The sequence below is a fragment of the Centruroides sculpturatus genome, unplaced genomic scaffold (genome assembly GCF_000671375.1).
Source record: "Centruroides sculpturatus isolate CEXI.00-Female unplaced genomic scaffold, Cexi_2.0 scaffold430, whole genome shotgun sequence".
In the NCBI taxonomy this organism is placed as follows: Eukaryota; Metazoa; Arthropoda; class Arachnida; order Scorpiones; family Buthidae; genus Centruroides; species Centruroides sculpturatus.
This window is the reverse complement of record NW_019384725.1, coordinates 246,482-267,792: the sequence shown is the minus strand read 5'-3', so window position 1 is coordinate 267,792 and position 21,311 is coordinate 246,482. Positions and strand designations below refer to the sequence as shown.

At 26.0% G+C, this 21,311-nt stretch overlaps 1 protein-coding gene across 2 annotated transcripts in view; it reads left to right on the top strand.

Moving 5' to 3' along the window:
- The window catches only part of LOC111628109 (calsyntenin-1-like), a 104,293-nt gene that overhangs the window by 67,918 nt on the left and 15,064 nt on the right, over positions 1 to 21,311 (top strand). For both annotated transcript variants that reach the window (XM_023371833.1, XM_023371832.1), the window contains 6 exons: positions 10,177 to 10,385; positions 15,292 to 15,438; positions 15,829 to 16,020; positions 16,325 to 16,591; positions 16,688 to 16,866; positions 19,002 to 19,128. In XM_023371833.1, coding sequence (XP_023227601.1) covers positions 10,177 to 10,385; positions 15,292 to 15,438; positions 15,829 to 16,020; positions 16,325 to 16,591; positions 16,688 to 16,866; positions 19,002 to 19,128 — 1,121 coding nt within the window. The remainder of the gene's footprint in view (positions 1 to 10,176; positions 10,386 to 15,291; positions 15,439 to 15,828; positions 16,021 to 16,324; positions 16,592 to 16,687; positions 16,867 to 19,001; positions 19,129 to 21,311) is intronic.

Here is a 21,311-nt window from a genome sequence, read left to right as displayed (position 1 = left end):
AACTCAAATCAATCTATTTCTAACTTAATTCTATTCCCCTTTGGAATTCGACAAAATCAAAGAATTAACTTATAAACAATAATTCTTATAAATTAAAGATCCTAATCGTCACCTCAATATACTAGGAACCTATTTCCTCAAACTCTCAAGACTTTCTATAATCGTCGATCCATAAATCAAATAACTTCAAAATCGCCTTGGAACTATTTGATCCTATCGGACACCTCTCTCGTTCACTGCTATGAAGCTCACCAAAGCTCGTTGCTATCAGGAGTTCACCTCGTTCATCTTCACTTGAGACTCGGGATTTATAGTGTGAGGTGACGTCACAATTCTGAATGAGATCACTCTCCTCATTTACATACTTAACGCTAACAATAAACTTTTTTCGTTTCTCTGGCAGCCTATTTACGACAATTACTCGTTAACCTTTTACATTATTCTTTTTCACAATTTTCGGGACGTTTTTATTCTTTAAGGTTTAGTGAGTCCCTAATTCGTGCTTGTGGGGTCTCCCCTCCCTTTTCTCGGTGCGGACTTACTTTTTTCCGCTCGGGAAGCGCAAGTGTGCGCGAGTTTTTCTACGGCGCTTTTCTTTCGTCAGTGAATTGGTTTTTCTTCTATTTTTAAGTTACTAAGGTGAATGGTGAGGAAACCTTCGTCCTAACAAAACATAAGCCCTAAACAAAAATAGAATAATAAGCAAAATAAAAATAAATAAAAATAACGTTCGGACTTGGTTCCTTACAAGTTTACATCATATTGTGTAATGTAAACATCAATATAATGTAAACAATATGTCCACTGTTGTCTGTCTATTTGTCTGTCCATCCTTCATTAATCTCAAGAACAGAATTATATAAAAATTGAGACTAGATATGGAAAAATCAAATTTATTTAATCATTTATATGTCTAGTAGCCTAAAATTAATGAATTACAATCATATAATTTTTATCAAATTACATAATTACAAAATTACATAATACAAGGTTAAAACATATTTATTCTTGCCGGTAGACAAGCACAAAATATGTTTTAAGCAGTTTTCAAGGGTGCCAAGTTTGAATATTTGGTCTGTTTTTTGCAAAATTTGATTGGTTGGCAGATTATTATTTGATATTTGACTGTGAAGGTTACAGTTTCTTAGAGTTAACATTAGGAAAAAATACGATATCTGAAAAAATTTAAGACATATTTTTAATTGGTGTCTACTTGACCAATGAAATTATGCCATTTTGTGTACTGTTGAAGTATGGCAATAAACATGACAGTGGTAGGTTGAAATAATCAAACTATGTGGTTTTCATTTTAATGTTTGTTATAGTATAGTATTTGATTTATATAACTACGAAGGTTATCTTAGGTAAGGATTTATCACACTAAGTGACCAATCTAACACATTTTAAAAATTCTTTATTCCTCTACTGTACACAATTTAAAGAATTTTTAAATTGTGTCATTAGATTGGTCACTTGGTGCAATAAACACTTAAGTAAGATAACTTTTGTAGTTATATAAAACAAATACTATAATATAATATAATAGAAGGGTTGGAAATATGAAATAATCTATTAAATTATTTTGTGCTTCTAATCTTAATCTGTGGTGTTATTTTTTGCTCGGGTAATGCCAGGCTCATTTTCTAGTTAATATACATTTAATATGATATTGAATATATTAATTGTTCAAGTAATAGTAGCTCAGTTTTTAAAAACATTATGAATTTTTTGATGTTATTTATAGTTTTGATTTGTATGATAATTTTTCTTTATTACTGTTATTTTTTATTCATTAATGATCAAAAAACAGCAACTGAGAAATGATAAGTGCCATTCAAGTATCAAAACACAATAGCATGCCTATCTCATTTACAATTTAAAAATCAAGATGAAAATCCATGCTTGTGAGGATAGAGGATATAAGAAAGTCTTAAAATTGTTTACGTATGAGAGAGGAAGTTTTAGTCAATATTTTTGAACTTTAGATTTTGTGTGTGTTCTGAGATGTGTTGTTGATGTTAAGTATGTAAAACAAATCAAATCTGCAAAATAAATTCTACAATCTAGTCCAGGCCATTCATGAACTACATAAATGACTTGGTGATTTGTAGTCAAAAGAAACATAAATAAAAATATATAAAATCTATTATAAATATTCAGATGGAATATGCATAAACATTGTTGACTAAAACAATGATTAACTTATATTTGATAATAAATATCAGTTTTTTTTATTTTTAGTACTTTAGTTTTGCTTTTTTTTATATTATTATTATAAATTAAAAGTATTGATGTCCTTATTACGTGGAATTGACATTACAAAATAGATTGTTTGTTTCATATTCATATAAAAATAGATTGTATTTTGTAATACTTTATTTCTTATTGTAATTAACATAAAAAAGGTAATGAATACAGTCTTATGTAAAATAGGATGGTCAAAACAATACCTACAGTTGCTTACAGAAAGAGGAGAGAAGTCAAAGATGACAGAAATTATATGCCCAAGTGAGAAATAAGCATTACAGATTGTGTAGATGATATTGTTGAGAGTATAAGTAATTGGTATCATGAATGTTTCAAACAGAAACACAAAAAGATAAGTCATTTAATGATGTGAAAGAATCTAGAAAATTCAATCTATTTCTGAATTAAAAGTATAATAAATGAAAACAATTTTTTAAAAAAATGAAAAAAATTTAAATTTAAATCAATTTTTTATCTAATCTAATTAATTCATTAATTATTGTTGAAAATTAATGAATAATAGAGCATGTATATCAGATTTGAAAGAAATAAAGCAGAAAAATCTCTTGATTAATCCTTTACAGGTAGTTAGGATTTTAATTACTTTTTTTAGACAAAATAACAAATTAATTTATTGTCAAAATTATCATGAGATCATTAACTGTTTCAGTGTACTGTTACATGGCAACATTATTGCTTACATTAAAAGAAGAATAGAATATATTAACAAACAAAAGAGAAGCATTAGTACTGATTTTCCTTGATTTTTAGTCTGCAGGATTGAATCCGATTAACTAGACAAAAGTGATCTAATTGTAAGAGATTTGTTTCACTATTGATTAATATTACATTATCAGCTTAAGCAATTATAATAACAGCTTTAACTGAGAAAAGAAGTTAATTAATGTAATCTGCAGAAAATAAAAAAATGTTCTGTCTTTTACAGAATAAAGTGTAAAAATATTGCCAATATTAATTTTACAGTTGCCTAATAAAAAAATAATTATTAAATGAAAAGATGAAGGAAAAAGAAAAATTATGTGAATAAAATTTTTAATAAGCTAGAAATAACTGTACCAAATGATTGTTTAAATCAAGATAGATTATATTTGAATAATTTCTTCTTTGAAATTTCCTTTGATTGGATTACAAATAACTTGATGATTTTAGAGTAATTATAAAGACTAAAATGCCATAGAAGAGATAAATTTTAACTAATTGGGAATAAATTGTATAGTATGTGCATAATTCAAAAATTTTGAACATTGTGAAAAAAATAGAAATGGTTTGGAAGTAATTTAGTCATTCTTTTAGAAATGGTTAACAAGATATGAGAAATGGCACTGATTAAGAACCAGTGAGATTTGTAATAGTAATGTAAATAGGCAAACAAAAACAATAGCAGCATAAATTTAATATTCTTATTTAAAAAATAGAAAGGATTATTATATTGTAGGTATGATTCTGGTTTTTTCTAAAAATTTTTGATCATATGTATTACAAATGAAACAGAAAATACCTAAGACATTTCTTGATTATTAACATTTTATTTTAAAGATACTAAAATACAAAATATAAACATATATAAATACAAAATTATTCTGTGTTAAGCCATAACATCAATAAATGTAATTAACTTAATTGAAGTACAATTGCTTACATACGCTTCATTTGAACTCATTCTTACAAAGTCACTTTGCTCCTAGTGAGGTCCAATTTGTAACACAGGCTTGGACATTTGGATTCACTAATTTCTTTTTACTTGACACAGTATTTTTTTTATATTGTTATTATTACACAATAACCTCAGTTTAAATCAATGAAATATAGCAGGAGCAATAAACACTTTAGATTAATAAACAAATTGATATTGCTTAGAATTACTACTAAAGCAAAGTTGTTAACAACACTACCATAAAATGCAGAAAAATATTTGCATATAACAGTTGCAAAAATATTCTACACATTGTGGGGAAAATCTGAAATCAGTGTTATTATCAATTGGCATAAATCAGATTGGTATAAAATGAGGGTTGCCTGAACTTTGTTACCCATTATGTTAGCATGTTAATGGATAGGATAACAAAGTAAACTTGTTAAAATACTTTGTTACTTATTTTGGTATGTTTTCTATAAGTTTTCTTTCAACATTTCAAATGTTATTCTTTTTTTGATTTGGTTATTTCTTACAATGAAGTATAATATAAATGACACAATGTTTTCTTTACATCTGTTTTTAGAGGTGAAAGCTTCTTGAAAAACTAAATGTATAACACCTTAATGGAAAAAGCTGACAGAGGAGGGGCAAAGACCCGAAACACGTCTCAGCAAATGAAAAAAGAGAATTAAACAGATGTAAAGTAAACTTTGTGTCATTTATATTACACTTCATTGTGAGAAATAATCAAATAAAGAAGATTGACACTGTTTCATATAAAGAATGTTATTCTTTTTCAGAAAATCCTTCCCCAAAAATCCATTCACTTTTTATGTTATTTAATCCCAAAAAGAAACTCTTTTCTGTTATTACTAGAACAAATGGTTTAAAAACTTTTGCCCTTGTAAATATATGTATATAATGAAAATTATNGATTCTAGACCAATTCGACTCAACATTTCCAAAATACGTATAATTTTTTGGGAATAATCCATATAAACTATGCTATAAACAAAAAATTGTAGGATTACTTACCGAGTGTGCACGTTCGACTACGCTGTTGCTTAAGCTTGTTTTCGTTGTGGAGATTGTCATTGAATGGTGCTCACGTGCTTCCTGATAAATTATTTTTTTGCGAAAAATTCGCTAAACTTTGGAGACATCATTAATATAAATATAATTTTTATGGACGTTAAATAATAAATGGTTTTTGGTAGGTCCGCTGCTTGTTTAAACTTAACAGTTTATGCAATCCTGTCACGACACGAGTCGGCGATGACGTTTTACCAAATTACAGGAGTTTTTTTAGCATGTTTGTATGAATATTGTCACAATTTTTTCGCCGTGATAGGAACCGAACTATAGGAACCCGTGTTATAGGGGGTTGACTGTATTGTTTCTTATCTTTAAATTGGATATTCAAATGTATTTAAGGTGATTATACAAAATGTTTGTATTTGTTGCTTGGCTTCAGGCCGTCTTTCTAATTATTTTAAAATAATTTTGAAATTTTTACATCTAGTCATCTATAGTTTCTGTGTTGTTATGTATATTTTTATTGACTTACAGGAATCTTCATGGATTGCTAATTTTGGATGCTTTAATCGTACTCAAGAAACTAAATTTTCAAAAATGTAAAAGCATATTATTAAAAAATAAAAATGCTTGGATCTTTTAACAAAATGAGAGAATTAAAGTTTCTGAATGTATAAAAGTCATGTTGATAAATCAGAATTGGCATAATAATTGAAAAAGATTTTAACATAAAAATGTTTTTAAAAATTTTACATATCAGCAAATGTCCATTTTGTTTTCGATATCTTTCTTCTATAAAATAGATTTTGTTAAGATATTGTTACTGTTTGAATACACTAATGTGATTAATGTAAAAGACAAAAATGTTGTGATAAAGAGAATAATCAGAATGTTTAAGATAGGATTAGTTGAAATACTCAAAGTAGATCATAGTAAAAAGCTGAGTTAAAGAATGCTAGATTCTTTTTCTTAAAGAAGTTTAAAGAATGCTAAAGATGCAAGAATGGCAGGTGGCCAAAAATTATCAGTACTGTCCCTTGCCCCTCCCAAGATAGTGTTGTGAGGAAGTATGAAATTTATAACTATTTTGTTACTAACACATGTATAAACAGCAGGGACAAGGATTATCTCCTTAGTCTTTCACATAAACTGCCACTATTGTAGTCTGAGACGGACTACAATAGTGGCAGTTTATGTGAAAGACTACTGTTTACTCTATCCCACCTTCCTAACTTATCAACATTGGCATTCCATTTTCTATTGTTCATGCCTAAAGATGGCATATTAACTGGGTTGAAAATATTAATGTTCTTTAAACTTTACTCATTGATTAATTCAACTGAGTGACTACAGTGGCTTATTCATCCATAGTAAAATAAAGACAGTAAGTAGCATTTATATTAATAAGAAATTAGAAATCAGAAGAGCTCGAAAAACAAAATTAAAATTGATCAGGTATGTAAAAATGTTTCCAAAAGAAAAGTAGAAATTTTTAGAAAAGATTCTAAAATTTTTGGCAAACAAAAAATGACAAAGAAAGGCCAAAACATTTTAATTTATTTTATAAAGGAAAATAATCTGAAAACAATACATAAAATACAAGAGAAACTAGAAATCAGATTAGTTTTTGTCTTTATCTATAATAAGGAAATTTGATTTAGAAAATAAAGAAGGATTACAATGCTATCAGTATCATCATGATAATGCTAAAATATTTGATACGGGATTTTGTTGTAGTTTTTAAATTTTGTAAAGAAATTGTAAAGATTGTTCATATGAATCATGAAAATTGTAATTAATATATTAAATTGAGAAAAAAAGAAAAGAGTGTTTAATAAGAAAAAGGAGGGGCGAATAAGGCTTTCTTGAGTCAAACTTGTAATCAAAAAAATTGTAGATAAGAGAGATGTTGAAAAATGAAAGATGGAATGATATTAAAGAAGAGATATAATATTTGAATTTTATTAATGTTAAAAATTATTTTATTTTGAAATTATTTAATAAAGCAGGGCCATGCACACATGGATTTGGAGTTTAACTCCATTCATTTAGAAAGAATTAAAAAATTAAATAAAAATTAAACTTATAGTTATTTTGTCCTGTTCAGTTTCTCCTTAGTCTACTGTATTATGTTATGCTATATTCTTTATTGTAAAAATTAATAAACTACATTATAGATTTAAAAATCACTTTAATCCTGATAGGTTGATTTTTCACACAGCTAGTCCAAGTAAGTGATACTAGATTTTATTGAATTAAACTTTTAAAGCATATCTTTATATCAATATTATGTAAACTATATGTAATATAGTTTGTAAAGTACTATATTATTTTTCCGACTTTTCCAACGATTATCGACACTACTGCGTGCCGGAAATAGCCGTTCCCTAACGGGTACTTTACGCGGATTTGCGTTAGTGTGCCAGGCCTGGACTTTAAGCGTGCACCGAATTAAATAATGACAAAGTTTGTCAATAACAAAAATCATATATTTAATTAAACTTCTAGCAATAAACTATATGCAGTATTTAGTAAAAATCAAACAATAATTTATTCAATGAAATTCAACAAGAATCAACCCGACAAACTGAAATCAATCTATTTCTAACTTAATTCTATTCCCCTTTGGAATTCGACAAAAATCAAAGACTTTAACTTATAAATTAAAGATCCTAATCGTCACCTCAATATACTAGGAACCTATTTCCTCAAACTCTCAAGACTTTCTATAATCGTCGATCCATAAATCAAATAACTTCAAAATCNAATTTGTTTACTCGATGGCAGTACACTTTCGAATCAATTGTTAAATTGTCTGGTAAAATCTCCAAAAAAAAATTTCCTTAAAATCCCACCAAAGAGAGCATCTCTCTTTAATTAAGAACATGTGGAACCCATATATCAAGCTTTGAAATGAAACCAATTTGTTTTAAGTAATCATGAACAGTTCAATTTGACAAATTTAATCTCTTAGTGATTTGACGTGTTGTTATTCATCAGTTTGCTTCAATTAGTACCATTATTTTGTTTTCATTGGCTTCAACTGGCCATCCAGAACGTGGTGCATCTTCAATATTGAAATTGCCAGAACAAAATTTTGTAAACCAGTTTTAGCACTGTCGTTCTGTCAATACATCTTCTCCATACACGTCAGACAATTTTTTTCTCGCTTGAACAGCATTCTTACCTTTTCGGTAATAAAAGAGCAAAATAAGCCAAAAATGCTGCTTTTGATCTTCCATATTTTATGGGACACAAAAAATAAACAATTGCACAAAATCAAACAAAATTTTTTACAAATAAGCCCTTAAAATTCTAGCTGTCAAAATATATAATGATAATACAGTTTAGAATGAAAATGGCGGGAAAAATATGACTAATCTGTCTAGTGGTAAAAAAAAGAAATTACTTTCCGAACAGCCCAATATATATGAAAGCTAAGATTTAGGAACAGCCTAGAATTTAATAATGTGTCTATTGTTATTGAAATTGTATTTAAATTTACAAGAAATAGAGAAATTTTTAACTAACGTTCAATAAATTAAAGCAGTGTAAAATAAATTTTTCTTTGCATTTTAATACAGTTTTTTAATAAATATTATTTACTATTCTATCTTGATAAATCTGATGATTCTTGAGATTAATTAAGAGATTCAAGTCATCAAAAAGCAGTGATTTTATAATCACTGCTTTTTGATATATACTTACAAAAGAATTTTAAAAGAATTCTTAAACTTATGCCTAATTTAGTTTCATCATTGTATTTATACAGACACTTTGCCAAGTGTCTGTATAAATACAATAAATAATTTGTTTGAATTACAGTTTATTTTATATTAGTGGCATAGAAATAGTAATAGTATTATTGATTTTTTTTATATTTTATTATTATAGGCTGTATTATATATTGATGGACAGGCATTCCATAGTCAGACAGACAACCCTGAAATTATAGATGATTGGCCAATGCATGCAACTAAAGGAATTAATACTACATTTGTTGTTGGTGCTTGTTGGCAAGGTATTCTAAATAAATAATTGAAAATATTACTGATCTTAGTAACTACTCTTTTTTATATACAATATACAAAAACAACAAAAGCTTATAAATCTGTCTCCANTTAAATCAATGAAATATAGCAGGAGCAATAAACACTTTAGATTAATAAACAAATTGATATTGCTTAGAATTACTACTAAAGCAAAGTTGTTAACAACACTACCATAAAATGCAGAAAAATATTTGCATATAACAGTTGCAAAAATATTCTACACATTGTGGGGAAAATCTGAAATCAGTGTTATTATCAATTGGCATAAATCAGACTGGTATAAAATGAGGGTTGCCTGAACTTTGTTACCCATTATGTTAGCATGTTAATGGATAGGATAACAAAGTAAACTTGTTAAAATACTTTGTTACTTATTTTGGTATGTTTTCTATAAGTTTTCTTTCAACATTTCAAATGTTATTCTTTTTTTGATTTGGTTATTTCTTACAATGAAGTATAATATAAATGACACAATGTTTTCTTTACATCTGTTTTTAGAGGTGAAAGCTTCTTGAAAAACTAAATGTATAACACCTTAATGGAAAAAGCTGACAGAGGAGGGGCAAAGACCCGAAACACGTCTCAGCAAATGAAAAAAGAGAATTAAACAGATGTAAAGTAAACTTTGTGTCATTTATATTACACTTCATTGTGAGAAATAATCAAATAAAGAAGATTGACACTGTTTCATATAAAGAATGTTATTCTTTTTCAGAAAATCCTTCCCCAAAAATCCATTCACTTTTTATGTTATTTAATCCCAAAAAGAAACTCTTTTCTGTTATTACTAGAACAAATGGTTTAAAAACTTTTGCCCTTGTAAATATATGTATATAATGAAAATTATATTTAGTACACAACATTCATCCTTGTGTTGAATGGGCCATGCAAAATCATATTTGCATTGTATTACTGATGGGTAACAAAATATACAGCTGTCATTATCACGATAAATCTTTTATTAAATTTTGATTCTATTGCTTTTGAGACTAGTTTGATAGTATAATGTAATGAAGTGGCATATTATCACACTTCTAAAATTATAAAATGCTATTTTTAAAAATCATCAATATAAAATATTCTTATCAACTTCAACTTCTTACTTAAAATGTATTTTATATTATTAATAGAAAATAAATTTTTTATCAGAAAGTAATATATATATATAATGTTTTAATAATTTAGTGTAACTGTTCATGTGACTGTTGAAGATGTAAATGAATTTCCACCAACTTTTCTTCACGAATCTTATACGGTAGATGTTAATGAAGGAGAACTTCATGATCAGATTGTACAGGTGAAAGCAGAAGATGGAGATTGCTCTCAAAAATTTAGGGACATTTGCAAATATGAGATAATTACACCTAATCAACCATTTACTATTGATTCTGAAGGTAAGAATTTGATATTTATATTTTATTATATTATTATTGGCAACTCATAAATCTTTTAATTTATTATTATTTAAAAAATAATTTGAAAAATTATTAAATAGTCAGATATGATTTGGATTGTTTGTCATGGAATAAATATATGAAAATGTGAACTTATAACTTTAGATTGATTGTTAGACAGTTTATTTTTATTCAATTTCCAGTTAAAAGATTAGTGATAAGAATCAAATAAAGCAAATTGCCAATGATACTAATAAAAAAATATAAAACATTAAAACAATATTAAAAGTCTTGTGCTTTTAGGATTAAGATTACAGATAAGACATAGCTAACTAGATAAAATAGTAAAAATAAATAAATAAACCTTGTAAATCTAGCATCAGTTTTTAATAAACAAATATCTTCAGCTATATTAGTATTTGTCATCAGGTTCAAATAAAAATGCTCTAGAACATTATATTTATTCCATAAAATGCAATGTTAAATTCATTGATAAATGACATCTGAAATTAAGAGTAACTCAATAAATATAATAAATATAAAAATGAATGTGCATTTGTATTTAAGTGTCTAAGTATAGTACATTGTTATTTGTATAAAATTTGCGATACATTTGATGGAGTGTCTGTATCCCAATGGTTTATGCAGGTATCTTTGAATCTTTGTTTATATCTTTTGAATTATTAATTTTTATATTCATTAATTTTATTGTATTTTGTTACTTTGAATTTAAAATTATGTGTTATTGAATAAATTTAATTTTCTTGAACACTTATATTCAAATCTGATGAAAGCTAATAATTTAGATGAAATGTTTGGTTATTAAAAACCGATAATGGATTTTAAAGTGTTTATTTATTTATAAGTCAAAATATTTGCTTGTTAAGGAAACTAAAACTATTTTTTAATGTAGAAATGTTTTCAGTTTTTATTAATTTATCATCAGCTACCAAAGAACAAGTACATTTGAATCACAGAATGGAATAAAATAGATAGAATTTTAAATTGACAAATAATCAACCAGAATTTTACACTATATTAATAATTATTGTATTAACTGTATATATTTAATATGCTAATATTATTTGTTTATTTTATAGTTAATAAACTATTAATATTTTGAAAAAAGTATATTGTTTGTCTTCTTTTAAGTTATTAAATCTTGTAATTGCTGTAATGTCTTAAAAGTCATTAATATGTGAGTTATCAATATTATAAATTTATTAAAAATTCGTAACTTCAAAGTTTAAATAATCTTTAGTGTCATATTAAGTATCCTGCTTTATATATAAAGTTTATTAAAATTACATTTCTAGTTTAATTAATAATTTTACATGTCACTGTTATAATTTTATTTAGAAGTTTAGGCAATAGCTGAATTATTTAATAAGTGCTCTGAATGTCAAAGTGAAGAAATTCAATAAAGCACGAGTAAACGGCAGGAGTAACTATGACTCTCTTAAGGTAGAAAAAAAATTAGTATTGTTGTAACAGTTTAAGTCAAAAGATGTTTATTTTAATGAAGAGACTTTACATAAATAACTAAAATAACAAAAAAATAACTCAACAATAATAAATTAACAAAAGCAGTTTAAATGAAACATTTTTTTGGTGGAGCAATCACAAGTCAATTCTCTCTAGACACAATGCAAATCTTAAATACCTGAATGATTCAAATGTTTAAAAAGTGTTCAATTGAAATGGAAATTCCATTTCATTTCAATTGAACACTTCCACTGGAAATTCCATTTCAGTATTTAGAATGGTGATTTTCAACCAAAGTTTTGCAGAATATTCTATTCTATTCTATATAGTTCCATGACCAATCTCACAAAGATGTGTGCATGTAATATAAATTATTTGTAATAATAATGTGATATCATTATGATCTGTTGCAAAATGATTATTAGATTACCACTAATCTTTTATTTATTTTTTTTTTTATTTTACTGATGTTGGATCTTCTTAATTGATTTTTCTGATGATTAATAAACAGCCCTATAAAAAACACCACTTCTACTGTAGTTTTAGTAAATTTCTACAAATCTAGAAATTTGATACTTGATAACGTAATTTCACTAGCATACTGTGGCATTACGAACAGTGACCTTTAGCAAATAAAAGAGTTCACTACATAATAGTGAATTTTTTTATTTGCTAAAGGTCACCGTTCGTATAACGCTACAACACGCTAGTGAAATTATGTTATACAGTTAAATGTTGGCGTGAAGTGTATTTTTCTTTTATTTGATACTTGATTTTACAGCATCTGAAAATCTTTTAATGAGACCAAAACATAAGTGTTAGTAAATATTTGTGATTGCTGGATTTTTCAGATTGTTGGTATTTCACTAAATGGACAATGGAAAGTGCAATGTCATATATAATTAATAACTAATAAAATAATTATTTTTATAAATTAGTTTATATATAGTTTCTGCCAGAGTTTCCATCATTAAGTGGTCAATATATTCTTATTCAGTCATAAAATCTAATTTACAAAATTGATACCCTCCAGCAGGTTCTGATTTTGCTAGTGCAAGTTAAATGTTTCCCATTAAGTTAAGATCTAGGCCAATGAAGAGTAGAAATATCATTAGATAAAAGTCATTGTTATAAGTTATTACGGAAGTATAACAGGACTATTATATTGCTGAAACTATATAAACAGATCATTTATTTTCTTGACAAATGACAATGGATTTATTTCAGATATCTTTTGACAATTAATTTCTCTCAGCTATAAAAGGAAGAGACAGTTGATCATCCTGTCTAATACTTTTTCACACTATGATTGATGTAACGTCTTGCTGTTTGAAAATATTTCTTTATATTTTGTAAATGATACCAGTAGTATTAGAGACTATCAATATATATTTCTTTAACTCGAAAGTACGTACGATTACTTTAGTAAGTACGATTTTTAACTCAAAAAAATGAAGCACTTTGTAGGTCTCAATGGAATAGCATAGGGGTTTAACATCTTTCAACTTTCTCCAGTTCAAATTTTAATATTTATCCTATCCGAAGTGATCCTAATTATTGGATTTCCATGAAATTTTCAGACAGTTAATTGTATCTACTCTCCAACACCAATTTTCAGACAACATTCTAGTCCAAAGTGAGAGGTTCTCTCACTTTATCTCAACAAGATGTACCTGCAAAACTTTCAATTTCATTAGTTACATTGAACAGTTTGCTGAAAGGCACTAGCTGTTTAAAACAAAAAACAAACTATAAAAGATTCTTTATATAATGCAAGAGAAGTAAAAGTACAAATCTACTTAAAATTGGCATTTTTTACTCTGTTGTTTTTTAACTCGAATCATCTGTAACTCAAAGTTTTTTCCTGTCTCTTGGAGCTTTGAGTTAGAGAAGTTTTATTTTGTTGCCTTTCAAGAAATTTAGGCATTTGTTCATATAAACAGCTGTTAAAGAATATAGTCACTTCAACCATTAACCAGTTAATAATTAAATGATAAAGCCAATTTTGTTATAATGCTGTAACTTGGTAATTCTTCTTTGATATTCTGACTGTAGTAGCAGTTCTTACAGCACAAATTTCTTTCTATATTCTTCTCTGTTTTGAGTGCCTATAGATATAGATATTACATAACTTAGACTAAAGGTAGACAGTTAAGTTAGCATCTTGTATTAAATTTAAAAATTAGAATTAAATTAATTAATTTAGAATATTCTGGAAGTAAAAATCACTCTGAAATGGGACTTTAATCTGCAATTTCTTCTTATTTTTGTGTTACCAATTAGACTATTCAGATCTCTGTCAGATCTCTTCCAAACTAATCTGGAGCAGGTTTGAGTTTCACTCCAGGTTAAGCTTGTCTTCCAGATTATTTTAAATTAATTAATTTAGAATATTTTGGAAGGAAAGATTGAATCAGAGTGGGACTTAAACCTTATATTTTCTAAATTAATTGGTTTGCAAGCAAAGATTAGATAGTGGTCTAGGTATCTTAATTGGCAGTGCATATGTGTTGTATGGGTAGAAGTTGCATCTCTGAGTCCTGTTTTGGATTAATGTTTTTTCCAGAATATTCTAAGTTAATTAATTAAATTTAATTAACTTGGAATATTCTGTTATTTATTAATCTGAATATTAGTTAATTAATTATAATTATTGAATTTAATACAAGATGGCAATGTAATCAGCTAATTTTAGATCAAATTTCATTTCTGTATATTCACACTAAGTCAAATTGATCATATCTAACAGTGATTCTCACAAACACCTAAAAAGCCAGTTAAAAGTATCTAATTTTACTATTGAAAACATATCCATTACCAAATGATGATCATAGACAAATGAAAAAATTTGTGATAGTAAAATTAGATGCTTTTAACTAATTTTTTAGGGTTTGTGTGATGTTGCTATAATATCAGTATATTTAATTAGCAAAGTTATAGCTCAATAATGAACTTGGTTTTATTATTTAATTGTACTGACTATTTACATGACTATATTTTTGTGTTACATTTTATTTCAATTTAAAAACCATTATATATATAAATATATAGAATATTTAAATTTATTATTTAACAAATAGGACATTCTTTCATTTAGGATGGTCCTTTTAATAAATGTATTAATTATATCAAACACAAAATTAACATTTAATTGTTATTCATTAGTTATTTGATCTAAATAAAATCTAAACATAATAAAAAAAAATAAATGATAGTTTGTAGCAGTTATGCACAAAGTAAATAATAAAGAGGAAAGAAAGGAAGAAAATGTTTTTCTTTGAAAGGAAGAAGAAAATGATTTTATAACTCTTTCTGCCCTGTAGGAAGAGTTATTTAGATTTAACTTTAAATTGTTTAGATTGGATATAAATTATTATTTTTATGATAAAATTATGATAAAGTTATAATTACTCTTACATAGGTCGTATCAAAAATACTGAGCCACTTTCATGGGATCAAAGCCGCAATCACATTCTCCTTGTTGTTGCTTATGATTGTGGAATGAAAAGATCTAAGCCTACAACAGTTAATATTAAAGTTCATAGAGTTTGTCGACCTGGCTGGAAAGGTATGATTTAAATGCAATTTAAATTAGAAATTTTGAGTAATAATTAATAATATACAAAGTTTAAAATTTGCATATCTTTGATTTTTCGTAATACTATGTAAATATTTGTTAATATTTTGTTTTTATTTGAATTAAATTAATATTAATTATATTTTTAAATTTATAATCTTTAGATTTAAAAATTGTGATTTTAGTTTCTTTTATGAAATTTAAATTTCTGTGCATTGAAATCAGTTTCCTACTAATCATGAAGGAAACTGTTCTTGAAATACTAAGTAACCAAATTATTTAATAATAAAAAAAAGATACAAAGGATTTAATTTTTATACTAGTTTACCAAAAGTATTAGTGTGAAAATATATATTTGGAATAATTTAATATTTTATCTAGGTATTCGAGAAAGAATTGAATACACTCCAAGCTCTGGGCAACAGATACTTTTTCCAGAAGCACAGTTAGAATTATGTGATGCACCATGTACACCAGAAAAATTAACAACAAAAGTTACACTTTCAACACATCACATTGGAAAAGGATGTGATAGAGATACCTACTCAGTCGACTCTCAAAGGAAACTATGTGGTAAAAAACTTTTCTTGAATCTCTAAAAATCATTATTTTGTATTATTAAAATTTTTTATCTTAAATATATATACATTATTATAAAATAAAATTAATATATTATATAAAATTTATCAAAATCAAATTTTATTAACAGTCATTTTTATATTAAAATTAAATGTATGAAAAAGTTTGTATTATAAGTACTGTGTATTTAATTCATACTGTAATATTTATTTATGCATTTGTGTTTAATTTGTTTGTATATTGTTAAATTAATATCTGTCTATGTATTTATTATGAATTATATTATTTTAATTTTTAGGTGCAAGTTCAGATAGTATAGATTTACTTCCTTCTCCTGGTATTGGTGCTGAGTGGACAAGAGAATTACCAACTGATGAAGGCCATGAAAGTGATCAAATATATGAATTTGATGGAGTAACAAATGCTGTTGTTATTCCTGAATCAACCCTTAACCATAATTTAACCAACAACTTCACAGTTGCATTTTGGATGAAACATGAGCCTTTACCTGATCATAATAATTCACACATGAAGGAACATATTATCTGCAATGCTGATGATCATAGTAATAAATATTTATTATTTAAAAGAAATAAAAAATTTTATTAAAAAATTAAGTTACTAGATTTATTAAATACAAAATATATATTTTTAATTTTAGAAATGAACCGACACCACTATGCTATATTTGTAAGAAATTGTCGTTTAATATTGTTGCTTCGTCGTGAATTTTATCAAAAACGACCAATTGTATTTAGACCAGCAGAATGGCGCTGGAAGACAATTGAAGTTTGTGATAATCAATGGCATCATTACGCCATAAGTGTGAATTTTCCAGAGGTAAATATCCAAACAAGATTTAAATTTATTATAATTTGAGATAATTAATTGTATAAGTAATAAATTTAGGAATTAATTATAAATATGGAGATGCAGTAAATTAAGAAAATATATATGTAAAATAGATAAAATAGATTTTATTTCACATAGATATTACTTTTAATATTATAAACCACTAGTATTATTTTATTATTAATATTAATAGTTTTAAAATCATTTCTCTTTAATAATAATAGAAATATTTAATACTATAATTTATATGTTTTTTCCGAATATATTTTTTGTAATCAGGGACGGATCTAAGTTTTTCGGGGCCTAGGGCTTATTGAAGTCCAATCGGGTTCCATTTTTACCAAACCTAACCTAACCTAACCTATTAAGTTTTTTTACTATATGATAAGCACTTATTGCTAATGAAAAGTATTAAAAATTTATGATGATAATTCAATTTTTGTGGACCCTCGACACTTAGGAGCCCAGGTCTTAAGTCCTATTAGTCCCTGTGTAGATCTGTCCCTGTATGTTACTGAAAATTTTATTATTTATTGCTCAAATTTTTAAAAATATATTGGGTTGTTTAAAAAGTAATTTCATTTTTTTTCCGTGGAAAAAAAAACAATATTTTTATAATAAATAAATATTTTATTGAATTATATATCAACCATTTTGGTCAAATACCTGTTGTCATTGTTTCTGGTAGTAGCATGATTTCACATTCATAAAAGTTTTGATCATTGCTTACAAAAAACTGATTCAAGTGATTTTTGACATTGTCATTTCAAGTAAATGTCTTACAGTTAAAAAAAATTCGTATAGACCGGAACAAGTAATAATTTGAGTGTGCTTGATCTGGCGAATATGGTTGATGTGATAGCACCTCCCATCTAAGTTGTAACAGTTTCTGATGAGTTGCCAAACTTGTGTGAAATTTGACATTATCATGGTAAAACACTACAACTGTTTTGTTGATCAATTCTGGCCGCCTTTTCTGTTTGATGATATTACTCAATTTGTTTACTCGATGGCAGTACACTTTCGAATCAATTGTTAAATTGTCTGGTAAAATCTCCAAAAAAAAATTTCCTTAAAATCCCACCAAAGAGAGCATCTCTCTTTAATTAAGAACATGTGGAACCCATATATCAAGCTTTGAAATGAAACCAATTTGTTTTAAGTAATCATGAACAGTTCAATTTGACAAATTTAATCTCTTAGTGATTTGACGTGTTGTTATTCATCAGTTTGCTTCAATTAGTACCATTATTTTGTTTTCATTGGCTTCAACTGGCCATCCAGAACGTGGTGCATCTTCAATATTGAAATTGCCAGAACAAAATTTTGTAAACCAGTTTTAGCACTGTCGTTCTGTCAATACATCTTCTCCATACACGTCAGACAATTTTTTTCTCGCTTGAACAGCATTCTTACCTTTTCGGTAATAAAAGAGCAAAATAAGCCAAAAATGCTGCTTTTGATCTTCCATATTTTATGGGACACAAAAAATAAACAATTGCACAAAATCAAACAAAATTTTTTACAAATAAGCCCTTAAAATTCTAGCTGTCAAAATATATAATGATAATACAGTTTAGAATGAAAATGGCGGGAAAAATATGACTAATCTGTCTAGTGGTAAAAAAAAGAAATTACTTTCCGAACAGCCCAATATATATGAAAGCTAAGATTTAGGAACAGCCTAGAATTTAATAATGTGTCTATTGTTATTGAAATTGTATTTAAATTTACAAGAAATAGAGAAATTTTTAACTAACGTTCAATAAATTAAAGCAGTGTAAAATAAATTTTTCTTTGCATTTTAATACAGTTTTTTAATAAATATTATTTACTATTCTATCTTGATAAATCTGATGATTCTTGAGATTAATTAAGAGATTCAAGTCATCAAAAAGCAGTGATTTTATAATCACTGCTTTTTGATATATACTTACAAAAGAATTTTAAAAGAATTCTTAAACTTATGCCTAATTTAGTTTCATCATTGTATTTATACAGACACTTTGCCAAGTGTCTGTATAAATACAATAAATAATTTGTTTGAATTACAGTTTATTTTATATTAGTGGCATAGAAATAGTAATAGTATTATTGATTTTTTTTATATTTTATTATTATAGGCTGTATTATATATTGATGGACAGGCATTCCATAGTCAGACAGACAACCCTGAAATTATAGATGATTGGCCAATGCATGCAACTAAAGGAATTAATACTACATTTGTTGTTGGTGCTTGTTGGCAAGGTATTCTAAATAAATAATTGAAAATATTACTGATCTTAGTAACTACTCTTTTTTATATACAATATACAAAAACAACAAAAGCTTATAAATCTGTCTCCAGATTTGATCTGTATTTTAAATTACTTAAACAGTGAAATTTAGTTTAAGATAGGCAGTCAGATCAAATTACATTATTTAATAAATATAAAATTATAGTTTCAAAATAATTTAGTTATTTGGATTTATGATTAGCTGTAGAAAGCATAACATTTACTAAAAGTTTAATTGTAAAATTGTGCTATTACAATTATTATAGAAATTATTAAGAGAAATATTTAAATTGTTATTTGTTAAAATACTTATATACATTAGGAGCTTGGACCTTAGACTAAATACATTTTATTAAATCATCTTAAGTGCAATGTTTTAACATTCTTCACATCTTATGTTGCAATTTATTATAATACTTTTTTAAATATTGGTTAAATAACTCTAAATATAAAAATGTTAATAAAGAATAATCAATGGTAAGACAAAAAGTATTACATAATACAGAGCAAATTAATTATAATGAAGATTTTTAAAAATAGACAGATAGAATTAAAGTTAGTTAATTGACTTTTTGGATGTTGTTGTTTTATATGAGCCATCAAGAATTGAATTTTGGCACTTTTCTATCTCAAAATATTTTACCTTTTTGGGATTTTAGATTTCTCTGGTGATGAACTTGGTGTCTCTTTCTGACTATACTGTCTTTTTTTCATAAGAAATCTATTAATTTATATCATGTCAATGCATCATTGAGTAAGTCAGTGTGAGACCAATGTAACTTTGTTATGCTAGTTACTCATTAATGGAATATTGCATATTAACATTCTCTCAATTACTTTAATATTAAACTGTATATCTATTAAACATAATGGAAAATTTTCAAAATGATATAATTATATAAAGAAAAATGACAAGTAAATTTTGATTTTCTTTTCTTCATATTTTTTTAAAATAATGTTTATAATTTAAATTCACTTAAAAACAAGAAATAATATTTGAAGGACATATATGAGAAATTAGAATTATTCAAAACAGATTAGAATAATTTAGATTAATTATTGTAATATATTTTGAATATTAGATTGTGTAATACATAATTAGATTAATAACATCAGGAAGATTAGAATACAGAGTTATATTAATAAGCATGTAACTGAATATATTATTTAGTTATTAAAATAAACATGTACTTAATGTAAATATTTCAAACAAAATATATTTCTTTATTACATAGAAAATTAATAAAGTTTTATTATAGATATAATAGTTTCAGTTCTTGACATAAAATATATATATATATATATATATATTTGTGTGTGGGGTTTCTTTTTATTATTTATTAAATATTATTAATATTAAAGTTTTTCATCTCTAATAAATTACATTTAGATGAGATGATTTATTTAAATATAAATTATAATAATATATCAGTGAAAAAATATTAAGAATACATACAACATAAGACTTTTTGATCAATTCTATATATTAAATCCAATTCTTCAAAGTAAACATTCACATAAGAAATGAAAAATTCAAGAAAATGTGTATAAAAAACATTTTATAGAAATTATTTATATATAGTCTCTAATTATCTTCAAAAACAGTGAAAATATCATAACTTTCTCTTAATAATCTATACCATAATGGCATATACTCTGCCAAAAATCACTAGAATGGAAATAAAATTTTTGTATAATCTTTCCATCCTATACTACATGCCTTTGCAGCAACTGTTGAAAGCATGACACTGATATGCAGTTTAGAAGGTACAATAAACATTAAAACATTGCTTTGTTTTACACTCTATTGTAGAGTATATTATAAAGTAAGTAAAATGAAAAATATAATACTGAAATAGAATCACCTAAGCTTCATGTGTGAAAGATACAAAATATCCTCTGAATAACAAAATGTTTTTTTATCTTAATTCATTTGTTTGATTTATTAATTATTAATAATAAAATGTATAATAATGTAATAATAAATATTAAAATAAATTCAGGAAAATTAAATATAAAATAATTGTAATGTCAATACTATTCAATGACATACATACATACAAAAAGGACTTCGGCTGTACATGAGGTGTTTAGCTGGCGGAAAAGAGGGTAAGGGAAAGGGGGGGAAGAAGGAGGGAGAGGAGATAGATAGTA